Consider the following 15543-nt stretch of genomic DNA (forward strand, 5'->3'; position numbering starts at 1 on the left):
AGGGGAGAGAATTTATCTGAATATCAAATTTAATTGGGTGTCTTGCATTTTAATTTGCTAAATCTCTCAACCCTATCAGACCCCAGTGGAACTTTACAATCTACTTAGGGAAATAGATATTAATCATATAATCTCACAACTAAATGTAAAGCAACAACTGTGAAATGTGCAATAAGGGAGCGTTCCAGAAGGTTGTTATGAGAACCTGTATTCAGGGAATTGAATTTCTCAGGGGACATGGAGGGGGCTTCCTAGAGGAGGTAACATACAAAATCAGAGTCCTCAGGTCTAAGTAGGTGTCAGCCAGGGGAAGGGATGAGGAAATTACTGAAATGAGATAAGCAAAGGCAAATCTGGAGCGCAAGAATAGGGGTAACTGAGAGAAGACCAAGGAGCTGAAACAGCTGGGTGGGTGATAAGGCTAAAAATGCCAGTGAGGGCCAGACCAGGCAGGGACCCTAGACCGCTCTGAACAGTTTTGTTTTTATTGGAAGGACTATAGAAGCCCATGAAGAAAGAGGTACCTGTTTCTTTGCTTTTGTTTTGCTTGAAGCAAGGGCGTTACAAAACCAGACGTACATTTTGAAAAGATACCATATCCTGCTATAAGAATTAACCATCTACTTCTCAGCCTTGACTCTTTTTGTCTCTTGTAAATGGTGACGATAAAAGCATCACCAGGTTATTGAAAAGAAAACCAACAGGTAATGCTCACAATACTGTTTTGCGAACTGTAAATGCCAAAGGTGCCCACTGTTATTATAAATGCTTTTCAAGGTCCTCCAACAAAAAGGCTTACTCTCCTTTGCCAACACTTCTTTCAACATTCCTCAACATGTCCATCATTCAGCAAACTGGGCCACTGACCCCTGAACATCTAATTTTCTTTTACTAAATATATTCCTCTCTCTTTTCTGCATGTCTGTAGAAATCATTCCTCAAAAACTAATGGAATATTTAGCTTTCCCATCAAGAGCATTTTAGCGCCCAACTACCTATCTCAGGACGTCTGTCATACTATTGTGTGCATCAAAATATTTTATTTATTTTCTTACCTCTCAACCCTCTCACTGGATACTTCAGCTGATGAGTATCATCAAGCACCTTTTATAAAAGAACTATGTGGGTCATTCAAAATAAATCATTCATCACCCTTACAGAAGTTAAGAGTCTAGTGAGAAAAACAATCACCATTAATAAATAATAGTGACTCAATATTCTATGCTTAATAAAATGAGAGTTAGCTCTCCTACAAAGGCAAGAACTTCCCACAGGGACTACATCATACTCATATTTATAAGTGTCTGGCATCCAGGACAGTGCGTAGAACATAGTAGGAACCTTAATATATGTTTGATCATGGTAAGGGGTTAGCTTCTGTTCTAGGTACAGAGGGAGCGATAGATCTTCTGGGAGCCCATCCTGTAGGCCAAGGGAAGCCCGTGGAAGACTGGCCCGATCTAATGGGTACATCAAATGTGAGTGAAGCAGTGAGTGAAGCATGGGCAGCGAGGGCAACGGGAGGCTTAGCAAAGTCTGTTAGCAAAGCTGTTGTTAACTGTCCAGGTGACATGACTGAGACTGCCATGAAGATGGACAGGAGAGATCTAAGCGTTGCTTTAAAGAATTTGTAATCACATTGTAAGCCTTTAAGTAAAGGAGTCGATGTTTTCATCACCCACTGCAGAGCCTGGCCCATGGCTTGCATTGCTCTGGTAAAATCTTAGTACTTCAGTGTGAAGAGTGTGACGTATTATACCATGAAGGTGTATCACACCTTCTCTGTCCTAACCATTCTTCCGCAAACACTCTTTACTCTGTTCTCCTCCCCTTCTCCTAATACCAGGAAGCTCAGAAATTCTATCCAAGATGGTAAGTCATGTAAAGTGATGTGTACAGAAGCTGGGTGGCAGTTTCTGCTCTGTCAGGTAATACTTGAATGACTTCAGTCAAGTTGTTTACGCCTCCTTAGTTCTGATTACATCAGCTTAAAAAATGCAGCGGATGATAATGGTACCACTCGTTCTCCTACTGCAGGAAGCTGGGGTGAGGATCAAAAGAGATCATGAATTTTCTCAGTAACACCGTGAAACAGTTCTTTTACAAATGCCAAGCAATTTTAGCCAGATAAACCAAAACTATGTCAACTACAAGGGGAAACTGGCCAAAAGTCTGAATACTGATTTCAGGTGCACTGTTTAATTGTGAATGAATTGAAAGCATACTACACTTTCCTGCTTGATATATAATTATCCTAATTATACACTAGATATATACTATATCTTTGATTTAAAATACTTCTTCAGAACCACATGTGCTAGGTAGCCTTCTAGGGAAATTAAAGATGAAATAGTCGCAGAAAAACACTGTCCTGCCGCTCAGTGTCATCCTCCTAAACCAAAGCATGACCTTCAGATACTTCTTTTTTGGACAAGTTGTACGTTTTTCTTTTCGTGACAAACCATCTTCAGTCAAGAGCTCCTTGGGTAGTTAATGGTGTCTTGTGATGATCTTTAAATCTCTCCTCTCATTTTAGTCTTGATTAAAAAGAAAGTAAGTGTGGGATCTAAGTCCTTGACTGATTTATACTTCAATTTAATTTTTCTTTTTCTCTTCCCCCTTTCCTTGCACTGGATGAAAACTTCCATGTAATTAGGCTCAAAAACTCTCATCAAATGGTTTGATTGAATTACAGCACATGAATTTCCCATCTAGGCTGTTGGGGCAGAGAAAAAGCAGGGGATCCTGTGAGGGACTGTCGTGCCTGGCATGGAGAGGGGACCCCGGTCTGCGATGGCAACTAAGGGAAAGGTTGTGAGTATTGGGGGTGACCAGCTGTCACTCTTTCTGCTCCTCCTGTGCTGATTTATTACTCCAGGTGTGCCAGAGACTCCCTCAGTCTCCTTGTCCACAGCCAAACAGGGCGCACTCGAAAGACTTGAGCACTATCCCTGTGATGGAGCAGAAAAAGGACTAAACAGGGACTCTGAAAACTCGTGTTTTAGCCTTAACTTGAGAATTATAGTTTGGGAACAAGCCACAAACTCCCAGGCTGTTAGTTTCCTTGCATGACAAATAATTTGATTGGAAAAAGTCCCTCAAGACTTCTTCCAAGTCCAGCACTTGATAATTCCACAAATGCAAAGCAGTTTTTGAGTCCATTGAAGGTCTTTCATCAGAAAATCCTTTTACCGGCATCACCTCAGGGTCTGGAGAACTTAGTGTTCAGGTGGCACGTCTATTTCTCGGGTATTTTTATTGAGGTACCTTGTGCAGGAAAAGAAAGGGCCACTATCTCAGAATTGTCTGAGTGTTCTTATGTAACAGGTAGTCCAGTAAGCCCTAATTACTGACAGGTGATTGCGAGAGCAGTACATACACACAGACTGGCCCACTGGCATGGAAAACCCAAGAAACATGAAACGTCTAAAGAGAGGAATTGGATACAGAGGGCCAGGGCTCCAGGTTCACATTCCTAACTCCATTCAAGCTCTCCCCATCTTTGATTATAACTGACATGTTCTCATGAGCCCCCATAAGACAGTGCACTGATAAACGACATCCAAGCTGTAAGAGGCAAGTACTGAAACATCCCTATGTCTGTAATGGACATCAGGCTTAGTCCTCATGTCTAATCTTTACATTCCAAGTCAGGGACTCCTTAGGTTGCTATCAAGGCCTTTATGCTGCATTGTTTGTTTGTTTGTAGCTCACACATTCACCCACATATGTACTAACATACACAACTCACCCAAACTGACAACCATTGCCATTCTTGAAAGATCAGTTTCATTAATTTTACCCTCAAAATTAATGAACTTCCCTACATATGTATGAAAGGTTAACAATAAAAGTAGATTCAAAGGTGATCTAGCAGGACTGAAGAGGTATTTTAGAATTTTGCCTATCAACAATGATAGAAAAATGAATATCAAAATTGCAAAGACAAAGGTGCCAGGCCACTTTAAAATCATTTATCGTAATTCTCTCATTTTGTAGTTGAGAACTAAAACCAGAAAGGTTTGGGGGTTTGCCTAGAATTATAATTTGAGGAGAAAGCCTAAAAAACTGGTGGAAACCAAATTTCCTGATAAATGAGTTTCTTACAGTGAATGAAAAATGAGGCGGGTGAGTCACTAACAGTGCCCTCGTCAGTGGGCGCAGGGGGGGCGGGGGGTGGCCCTCATTCCTGGATCCTTGACTGAATATGCAACCCTTCTCTGCCTGCTGACCCTGGAACTGATATGAGTTTCCAAAGGCCTTTCAGAAAGCACAAAAAAATTGCCTATAATATAATAGAGCTTGTGAATATAGGGAAGTACTCTCAGCATTTGCTCTCAATGCCAGGGAATAGATTTTACATTTGCACAGATTACCTGACCTAAAACTTCAATAGGTTCAAGGAGTTAACTGCTTAGGAGCTGGAAGAACTTGAGTACGGCCTCTCTGAGGCTTAATTTCTTTTCCTGTAAATTCATAATAATAATAGTGCCTTATCTGAAGGATGGTTGGTAAAGATTAAATGAGGTAAATTAAAGCTCAGACAAGTAAGTCAAACAATCCCTGCCTCGGCACTTGCATCTGTAAACTGAAAGAGTGACTGTACCTACCTCACAGGAGAATTAAACAAACTGAGACCTTTAGAAGAGTGTAGGCACATTGAAAGAACTAAAACATGATTTTAGTATTATCCTAATTTAGAATATAGGAGATATCATCATTCTTGTAAAAGTACAGAGGTCCCCTGTCTTGCTTTATTTTTTTAAACATTGAATTAACTTAAGTGAACACTCAAAGGTACTCATCCAATATGCAGAGACAGTGGTTCGTGGAAAGAAATATAAAAGAACTGGTTCAAGGAAAAAGATATACAATAAATTCTTGACTATCCAAACCATAGGAATCTCCCTCCACCCAAATATTCAGGAGGCCAAATTTTCCCAACAGGTGAAATTTAACTCTTCAATCATCCTTTCAAATTTTTAAACAATCAGAATGCTGCTAAAATTTACCCAAAGAATCCAAGAGGGTCTTGCTTTGTTTTATCTGTAATCTAATCTTTCATAAGGGCCTTTAGGCTTCAATGAAAGCCAGAGGTTCAAAACAACTGAAGTGACTCTATCGGCTATCACTTACAAAGAAGCCCCCAAACCACTGCCGTCCATCAGTACTTGCTCACAACGAATCTGGGATTTCAGCCCAGGAGTTAAATGGGCTGACTGTGAAGGCACCTTTAATATTTTCAGCCAGAGTGGGGGCCTTTTGTCTAGAGCCACAGAGGCAAGGGCAAGCCTGGGGGAGCTAGTTCTTTGCTCGTCATTGCCCCCATTCTGAAGATAAGCGTCTGCCCAAACCCATGTCCCTAAACCTGTGAGCCACAGCTATGCACTGCTGCAAGCCTTGCATGCTCTTGGGTAGGGCAAAAAAAAAAAAAAAAAAAAGTGCTTTGTGCAGCAATTTCAAATTTTAAAAAGTACTCATTTCACTTGGGTGTTTGGGCTATTTCCTCCTCCTTGTTTGTCTCTGCAGACAGCCAGACCCTGCCTCTCTCCTCCTCCTTCTCTTCTATGGCAACATCAAATGACAAAGGTGCAAAGCAAATAAATGTTAAGTAAAACGTCTCAACACTGGTTCAGTTAAATGCTGTGCTCTATCAACCCTCTCTACTGCCTAGCAACCGTGGTGGCTCACCCCAAGTTCATTTTCATTTTAATGTGCCACACAGAAAAGCAACCTAAATATATACCCCCAGTTCTGAAGCATATAATCTGTAAACTACAGGAACAGGCGGATCATTTCCATTAGTTTCCTATATAGCAAAAACCACAATTTGCACCCAAAGCGTGTAATTACATTCAAATTCTAAAAGACTGCCTCAGAAATAGTTGAAATTCATAGTTTTGGGGAAAGCACTCAGGAGTATTACACAGTTATGTTTTAATGTGGGAAAGGTGGCAGCAATATTTCAAAACAACAAAAAAAAGGAGGGTGAGAACAGTACCCCAGAAAATGGGGCTTGTTAGTTCTAGGGGTTTTATGTTCAAACAGCCAATCAAAAGCTGGTAAGCAAGGGGTGGGGACTGGGGTAGGGAACAGGTCTTACAAAAATAACTCAGTTAGGGCTTCCAGATGGGAAATAGAGACTGGTGACTACACAGGCCATTTTCCCCCTTCTACCTGGAGATGAGACCCAACCAGGACAAGCAGCGTCTTCCTGCAGAGGAAGCCTCAGAATAGCTCAAGAAACCCTACCTCTCAGCACAAAGTTAGGCACCTATTAGAAGAATGCACATGAAATATTAATTTTTACAAAAGGCCAGAAAAGCCCAACACTGGCAGAATCCATTCCTGTAGGACATATTCTGGTTAAGGAGCAATCGGCAGAAAGAGAGGTGGGAGACAAGGTTGCAATTTGAGGAAGTCTTGAAGAAGCGAGCTGGTGGCCTGTCTGCAGGAGAGTGAAAGGCAGGTGACGAAATGGAGTCAGATTGCCCAGCTCCCCACTGAATCGGACGCTGACTAGGTGCCTTTGGCTCAGTCCTCATCTTGCCCCACTGAAATATCTGGGGCATCCAAAAATCCCTAAGCTTGCTTTTCTCCCTGAAGTTCCAGAGCCTTCTGGCGTGCTTTTGAGAGGAACATGACATTCTCTCCCTTTGCCTCTTCTATAAAGTACCATCCCTGTTCTCCTAGTACACAGGAATCAATCCGTGTGGCACCTCAATCGTTTACTCATTCATTCAAAAAGCATGTATCAGGTGTGAATGTGTGCTCCATCTGCTCCTTTTCATTAGCATCTCCTTGGGTCAGAATGGGTTGCGGCAGGCTGACAACATCCCAATATGTATTATGTATGGGGCACTCTCGTAGACACTTTGGAAAGGTGTATCAACTGCATTAATCAGACGGTTTCGTTAATCTCTGTACTCCGTACCTGACAAAAGGGCTTGCTGTGTGTGTCTTCTGTTTCCTGGGGTAATGGAGTGGTGGTATAGCAGACGGATCAAGAGGTCTGTGGTCAGAACCAGGTCTGAACCCTGGCTCTACCACCACATTACTTTGGTCAAGCCACTTAAGCTGTTGGAATCTCATTGTTTTCATTTATCAAATGGTGGTCACCTTGTTAATGTCAAAGGACTGTGGGGATTAAATGAAATCATACATGCAAAGCACTGGAACAGAGCCTGAAACAGAGTAAATGTGCATGTTGGTGCATGATCTAGGCAAATTTCTCAAAACTCCAAATGGAAGCGGACATAAACCACTTTGTCTTTATAAACTCAGTTGCTATTCTGCCCTCTGTTCTGATAGGGCTAAACACAGCAGTTTGTTAAACACAACACAGAGCTCCTTCTTAATATTAATAGGGTGTGTTTAAATGAAAGCTGTGTTCTCCCCATCTCGGCGTGACTCTGCGGTAAAGTTGGATTGCGAGGTTTATAACATCACAGTGAACCACTCTTATACATTATGTTGCTTCCGTCTGTGTGGAAAGAGAAGAACGTGGCTTGTGGCTTTGGCATAAGTTATTATGATTGTCAAGAAAATAGACCTATTAAAGTATTGGAAGACCTGTGGAACTCAAGTTTAAGATACACAGTGGTGTCTTTAAAGATATACAGATTGGAGACTCATGCAGACTGAGTGCTGAGAACCATTAGGAGGGATCATCTGACCTAACCCTCTCATTGTAGACATTAGGCAAAAATAAAAAAGGCAATTTTCCCCAGCTATGCGGTGTTAGGCATACACTACATGCCACACAGAAAACTACATGTAAAAAAAAAGAACAAATTAAATGATCGAGATATCTGACATAATGTCTACCTGTTAAAGATTAATACAATTTAAAAAATAATGTCATATCCAAAGTCACAGGGTTGGTCAGGGGACAAACTACGAGTCAAATCCATGACCCAGTGTAATGCCTTCTCCGTAAGAACTCTGGTTTTAAATTGAGGCTCCATGAGTCAACTCAAAGGGTTCCAGCATAACAACGCATGCCCCCCTCCCCTGTAAGCCTTGAGCCCTGGTAAGTGAAAGTATTAGAAATATTGTTCACAGGAGTTCTCCGTTTCCAGACTGAAAACTATAGTCCTGAAAGAACTGTCTTTGCCTAGTATAAGCTATATTAAGAATCACAGTTTTCAATGGATACTGAGCACCATATAGGAATGTTTAAACCCTATACAATGTTTTCTAGAAATTAGATCCAATTCTGAATTTCCAAAACGGTATCAGCATATGTCTTGGGGACCTCACCCCTTTCACTTCACCAGATTGCTGAGCTTCTAAACAGTTTGTTCTAATTTGTTATTCTAGGCTCGAATTTGCCTGGCATGGATTTTTACATGTTATCAAAAAGCAAAAACTGGCCACACATGGTATTTTTCTTCCAATGCCATAAACAATGAAATGCATGGTAAGGTTTTCTCCTCTACATTTCCCGAAAGAACCCCTTGGAGGCCAAAGTATCGCTACAGGTAGGGAAATGAAGGTGAGTAGATGTGTGTTCTTTAAGCTCAAACTACCCACCAGCAAACATTCAACACTGATGCTCAATGTTGTACAAGGAATTGAAAGGGCATTATCATTAAAATATTTCTCATAAAATATTTAACCTCCTCACAGTGGTTTACAGTGTACTGGGCACGACTTGTTCCATTCCCCACACAATTCTGTGACATATGTATGGTAAGTATTATTATTCTCACTCTCAATCTAAAGATGAAGAAATTGAGCCTTTGTCAAGCCTTGTGACATATTCAGGTTCACAAAGTTGCTAAATGACAAAAAGAAGATTGAAAGGTATTTCCTCCAACTCTAAATCCTGTAACTGATGGTTCCAACTCCACCTGACACTCTGCTGCCCATTAGAACTCCATTATCATAATAAATATCTTCAGAAGTGCACAGTCTCAAAATAATTTCTCACAAGAATCTGAATACAGAAATACAAAAAACAATCCATTCCCTTTCCCCAAAGAGATAAATACCTTGCTTGGGATTTATAACAACAAGGATGTTATAAGACATTTTCTTAATCATCTCGCCCAGGCCTCATAACCGTGTCATGAAGTAGACAGGTTTTTTTAATATTTATAGTTTAAAATGAACTGTCACAACATAAAAACCCAAAAGAAAAAAAAAGAAATGAATACATAGTTTTCAGCTGCCAGAAACATAGTTATTTATACTTATTTAACCTGCTCTTATTCGCTGAATGGGTGAGATGTGAAAGGAGGCGGTGGTGTGTGCCTAGGAAAGGAAAATAGTAAACAACTACAGGTCATAAAGGAAGTCACTGTGAGAGCAGGCATGTCTGGCCTGGAAAGGCAGCAGGTCAAGTACAGAGAGCCTTAGAGCGTGGACCCTGGAGTCTGTCTGTAGAGCACATGGCTGTAGTAAGACAGAACTAGTCTGCAGGCACATCAAGGTGCAGACTCAGTCACCCAAGGTTACCTAGAAGGAAAAGAGCCCAAGCTGTCACACCTACTGGTGGTGTTTCCTCCATACATACTGTATGTAAATAGAATGTTTCTTCTTGGGGCACCATCTTATCAGTTTTGTAAATTGCTACCATTGTCCCTGAAGGTTTTATTTTTCCACTGTGAATCTCTGAATTCAACAGAGATTAACTGAGGGGTACACTTTACTTTTTTTCCCCTCCCAGATGATCCAGGATCCCAGCAAAGCAAGATTTCTGAGATCTGATAAATTCATTCACTAAAATGTAAAATAAAATGTGTTACCTCTCCCCGTTTCAAAATAAGACAATAAAGGAATAAAATTTGTACTATGGAATTTCAGCCATCAGTTTGTAAAGGACCCCCCCCCACCAAAAAAAAAAAAAGAATTATTCAATGATCCCCTCTCCTCTCCCTTTGACATGGCAGCCCTCACCTCCATCCCAACCAATGATCCACATTGGAAGTCCTGAAGAAATTTACGCCACAATGTTATAAGCTTCTATGGTGGTTTATTAAGCAAATGTTAATCTCCAGACCTAACACTTGCCAGCAAATATTAGAGAAGAAACAATGCATCAAGAAGAGAGAGAAAAAGAGAAACCAGTTTAATTAATTTATCACCAAGGCCAAAAGCATATAAATTTTATCATTTTATCTGTCAACCAACACTATGAATTATTCAGCAAACTGAATCTCAAGAAGAAAGGGAGAGAGAAAGTAGTTAGAGAGAAAGTAGTTAGAGAGCAGCTGGCTGAGCAGAAGAAAGGGCTCAATAGATCAGAGCAAAACAAGCCCCATGGCTGGAAAAACTTAAGAGGCAGTTGTCCGTGACAATGAATGAGTAGTATAATTCCTCACAAGAAGGACTCCTGGCTGATGTACCACAAGTGGGAACACCACCACTTCTGCTAAGATGATTCAGATAGGACTTATGCCCCCCACATACGCCCTGGTTTCTGAGTAAGAGACTTTCCTCTAAATATATTGCGGTGTGTTCCTTTTTAAAGTTGAGTTCTATTTGCAACTAGTTCCCCCAAATGCCCGGAATCAGGAAAGTCCGTTACACTGTGTAGGATAAAATGTAAGTCACATACTAGACCTAGGATTCTTAGAGAAACCTGTTTTCTAAACTATAAGTATTAAAGCATTTATATTTTTATTGTTATTCTATTACAGTTGTCCTAATTTTTCTCGCTTTGCCCTCCTCTGCCCATCCCCCCGCCCTGCTCCCACAGTCAGTTCCCACACTGTTGTCCATGTCCATGGGTCATTCTTTAAACATGTTCTTTAACTAGTTCCTTCCCCTAAAGCATTTATTTTTAGACAGATGAACACTGGGCTTTTTAAAGGTGGGGGAGAGGGAAAGAAATATACAAAACTTTCTTATGAAACTTCAGGCTAGAAAACAAATATATCCAGCATTTATGTGTCCCATACAACTAAACTGCCTGGGAACTATGATAAGTATGATATTTAAGTATGGTAATAAAGTCAAGGATGAAAAATACCTGTAGGGATACTCTGAATAACAGAAAAATATAAATCTTCATTGTATAAAACATATTTAGATTTTATGTTAATTAATATGGTGTGGTCTCTGGATCCTCACCCTGCTCCCCTCCTTTTTTAAGTTACAGAAGCACTCATCTTAGACATTCAAAATACTTCTGAAATTATCCCTAGCTGAACACCACAATGTCTTATTTAGTTTTCTATCCTTAGCAAATAGCACACAGACTGCCACAAATTAAATACTCGAGATATGCTGATTAAATGACTATTGAATAGAACAGATCACAAAAGAGAGCAGGAAACCTCAGAGAGGATACTGACCAATGGCGAAAAGCTTACCAGATTCCAGTTAATTCTCTCCTGAGACACAATCCTAACCTGAGATTATTTTGGGTGCCCCAGGCAGGTGTGGCTTTGTCTCCCCACCCCATAAAGGAGCTCAGTCTTTCTAGGGTACCGTGGGATAAAGACTATAGGCAAATCTATATACAATTCTCCAAAGATTGGAACCAAGTGTGGGTAAAAGCTGTTCGGAGAATTTCTGTTTCTTCTCTCTGTCTTAGTGTGAATCCACTACAGGGCAGGATGGTTTGGAGGTGGGGGGATGGTGGCAACAACGGATTAAAAAGGCAACTCAGAACTTTTGGCTTCTCAGGAAATGGACAGGAGAACAGAAGAAACAAACAAAAAAAATCTTCCTTGAGTCCAAAGGAAGTTCTTGGACTCAAGCCCCTAGTTTTCATTTTATACCGGAATGAAGGGCATTTGCTTCCTCACAGACAATAGAGACTGCTGCTTTTAGCTCTGGAAGAAGGTTGGGAGAAAACTGTTAGTACCAACCATTAGTCTCATGGTGTTACGCCTCCTACAACCTCCATCCAAAAGATTTTTTAAAACGATTGCTGCTAGCAAAGCCTTTGTCTTGGACCAGAGGAAAGCTAGCGCACTTCCAGTAAGAAGAGAGGCACCTTAGAAAAAAAGCCTTGAGGGCCGCCACTGGTCCTTCAGGACTCAAAAGGTCTGTTTGGAAGGGGAATTGGAGCCGAAGGTTGGGGTATTTTGTGGATCAGATTGCTGCTGGTCTTGATTGTGAGCTCAAAAACATTAATTAAATATGCAAGGAGCCTACTTAAAATAGATGCATGCACTCACCAAGCCCCAAATCAATGGAATGAGACTTCAGGATTGAAAGAGGATACTTAAGAGTTGAATTCATGAACTTTCCTATCTTAGCCATGCAGACCCTGGAGTTGACTGAATCCTGTAGCTCTAGTGGATCTAGGCACCTTTAGCTCTTCTTTTCCATCATACTGCATTTTATCAGATGGAGGTTAATGAGAGAAACCAGACTGGGAACTAGTCAAAAGATTTAGAGGGTACTGAGAAAACTGAGCATTGAAGAAATGAAGTCAATAGAGAATAGTTGTGTTTAACCTCTGCAAGACAGAACACTTTTAGGAGAAAGGAGAAAGGAGAAAGGGGAGAGAGGGAGAGACGGAGAGAGGGAGAGAGGGAGAGAGGGAGAGAGGGAGAGGGGAGGAGAGAGAGAGAGAGAGAGAGATATTACAGATTTAGGAACCCCTAGGAAGGAGGGCTGTGCAAATTTCATCACTTAACTCCTGGATGCTTTTAACTGTTTACAACCTGAACAGAAAACATCCAGATCCTGCCAGCCTATAACCTATAACTAATGCATAATCTTCATCTCCCTGCTGATCATTTACACTAATTAGCAAAATTTAGCTAATTATCGCTGAGTGTTTCCGTGTTTAATTACGGCTATTAGTAATTGTCTGGCTTCCTCCATCTCCCACTCCTCTCTTTCCCTTTCCCACTCTTTATAACCTCACCTCCACTCTCAGTCCCTCTTCTCCTTTGGAGCTAACATTTTCCCTATCAATAAAATTGCTTTTGTATTTTTGGTGGTTGTGGTTCTTTCCTCTCCTAGGTTTTTTTGTTTGTTTGTTTGATTTGGGAGAGGGCTATTGGCTTTGTTTTTTAAAGAAAGCCTACACCAGCCTCAGCAGGAGTCACAGAGAAAACAGCTACCATATCAAGATCAAACATTCCCTCCTCCCCACCACCCAACCTTACAAGCTCTGAGCTGCTTGACAACTCCATCAAATGAAATTTAAAGAGAGAGCCAGAAAGAGCCAGCGTATGCGCTGGCATTTTCTCAATGTGCTTCCACTTAACACTACAGGCGGCACAGAGCAGAAGCCCACAGCTAGGAGGCAGTGGGAAGAACTGATGTTCCGAATGGGGTCTGCATGCTATAGATCTTCAAAATACAAGCTAGGGCAGGGGACCTCTGCTGTAGTTCACCAGTGCTGCTCCCTGGAGGGCTGCTCCTATAGTCAGGCTCTGTGATTCCTACTCTCCTCACCATCGGAGTGAAGTGCATAGTAAACAAATAAGGAAGCTCTCGTCTTTAGAACATTTTACTACAGTGAGCTCCTACCTTCAAGGCAGACATCACCCTTTCCAAGCCAGCCTGCACAGAGCTGAATATATATTTTAAAAGCCCTAAATCTCTTCCTCCAATAGCTATGCAAGAAGGGTTTTGAGCAAAACGCATCAGACTTGTATTGTGTGGACAAGTCCAGCCAGGCTACTTTTAATTAAAATAATATTTGCATAAATGGTGGAATCCAAGTTGCTATAATTTATACTTGGGTCAATTACAAATGGATTGTGCCTTGTCTATATAGATTGCTTCCTCTCTGGTAGTTACTGATTTTAGACGTACAATTTACATGACAGCTGCTGTTTCTGTCAGATATGTGAACAAACAGAAAGCTGCCCAAATGAACAATAATTACCACTAGCTATTAATTACATTTTCTGCCTTCAGCTACTCCTCCCCCGACCCTGACCTTTAGCACCCAGGCTACTTTCCAACAGTTCAAACAACTTTTAGCTGAAGACCTAAGGATTCTTTCTGTCTGCTATTTCCCCATTACTTGCTCCCAAACCAGACCAGAGAGAAGGGTGAAAGCAAGGTGAATGAATGAATTCTCAAAGTGCAGCACCGGGGGCTTCTCTGATAGGTTGCCTGTTATCATAGGGGAGGGGGCAGTGAAGGAGGTGGGGGATTGCAAAGGGGGGAGAATGTGGTGTTGGTGTAGCTATGAATAGGGAGCTAAAGAGAGGAAAATCCATTAGAGAAAAGTGGGGGGCTGGGGCAGAAAACATTAGCATTAGCCTTTGAGGGGAAACTGGGCATTCTCTTCTCCCATGCACATGCGATGCTTTTCATCATTTTAAATTCAAGTTTTTAGCCTTTTCCCACCCTTGGCATTACCTGAAAGGCGAGTGGGTTAAAGAATTGCTATGCCCCATTAAAAGAATAAAGAGCAGAGAGACCCACCGTGCCCTCCTCGCAGGGAAAGAGGGGAGCGATAGATAGAAATAGGCACTGAGTGATGCTTGCTGCCATGGAAATGGTGCTCGTGCTGAGAGTGAGACCCCGGCGAGGAAGAGGAGGAGGAGGAGGAAGCTACATTAGAGGAACTCCACACAGAGCTGATGATACATCCCCAGAAGAGAGACCAGATCCCAAGCGTCCAGGCCGGCCGGCGAGGAGGGCTCCGTCTTGCATGGATTCTCAGGTGCATGGTCAACGCACTGGACCACTACAGATGGGCAGTTTGAATTCCAGCCAGTGGGGAATAATGAAGTTCATGATGCCCAGGGGCCCATCATAGCAGGGGGAAGACTTGTCCGAATTTTGGAAAGAGGGAAGAAATAAGCGCTTTCAAGACAGGTGATGAATCAGGGAAAAAAAAAAAAGACACTATTAAAATATAGTAAGAAGGAAATGCCCCCCTTTCCTAGGGCTTAAATTTAGGATGCCAAAGTCCACCAAGTTATAGTAACCTTCCTAGGGAGCCCCGTAACGACAAACATGTCAGGGGGACGCCCCAAGGCTTCCTCCTGATCTCTAGGCACCTCAGGTCTGAAGACTTAACTGCACACTCCAGCAAGCCACACAGAGGAAAGGTGAAAATGAAGGAAGAGGAAGAGGCGGCAGGACACCCAAGTAGGTTCAGGTTAGTTTATCCCAACATCCAAGCAGTTGGAACATTTTTTTTTTTCTTTTTCCACTTCCATGCGATGCAATGCAGAACTGCCAAGCAAAAGGGGGCTGCAGGTAGGAGAGTTCTTCGCGTGTTGCTCAGTCTGCAAAAGGGCGAGGAGGCTGTTAACCCTGCACTTTCTGGACGAGCTCCACGGATCCTCTCTGCCTGCTTCTAGGGTTTCCCAACTGGATGGAAAGCAGCAGCAGCCCCAGCAGCAGCAGCAGCAGCAGCAACCGGAGGAAGAGAACAAGGAGGACCGGAGGGAAAGAGGAGAGGAGGAGGAACCCAGCGCAGAGCAGCTACCCAAACCAACGTGGCACGAGGCGAAGAGAGGTGGGTGGGCGAGCAGGGAGAGCGAGAGTGGAGGTTCCCGCAGGCGGCAGAGGTGGCCGAGAGGCAGGCAGGCGCCTTCAAAGTGCGCAGAACTGGGAGGCACAGGTGAAGTGAAGCAAGGAGTTGGGGAGCCAAATTCACAAATG

General features: G+C 42.2%; 1 protein-coding gene across 14 annotated transcripts in view; it reads right to left on the minus strand.

The window, feature by feature from the left end:
* Positions 1 to 15543, minus strand: part of NRXN3 (neurexin 3) — a 1414514-nt gene that overhangs the window by 483106 nt on the left and 915865 nt on the right. For 2 of the 14 annotated variants that reach the window (XM_054567206.1, XM_054567205.1), the window contains exon 1: positions 14353 to 15488. The exons of the other annotated variants lie outside the window; for them this stretch is intronic. In XM_054567206.1, coding sequence (XP_054423181.1) covers positions 14353 to 14599 — 247 coding nt within the window. In that variant the 5' untranslated portion in view covers positions 14600 to 15488. Of the gene's footprint in view, positions 1 to 14352; positions 15489 to 15543 lie in introns of those variants that run through there. 14 annotated transcript variants of the gene reach the window in all.

Source organism: Pteronotus mesoamericanus, unplaced genomic scaffold, assembly GCF_021234165.1.
Source record: "Pteronotus mesoamericanus isolate MK-2021 breed Mesoamerican mustached bat unplaced genomic scaffold, CSHL_Meso_final contig_182, whole genome shotgun sequence".
NCBI classification, from domain to species: domain Eukaryota; kingdom Metazoa; phylum Chordata; class Mammalia; order Chiroptera; family Mormoopidae; genus Pteronotus; species Pteronotus mesoamericanus.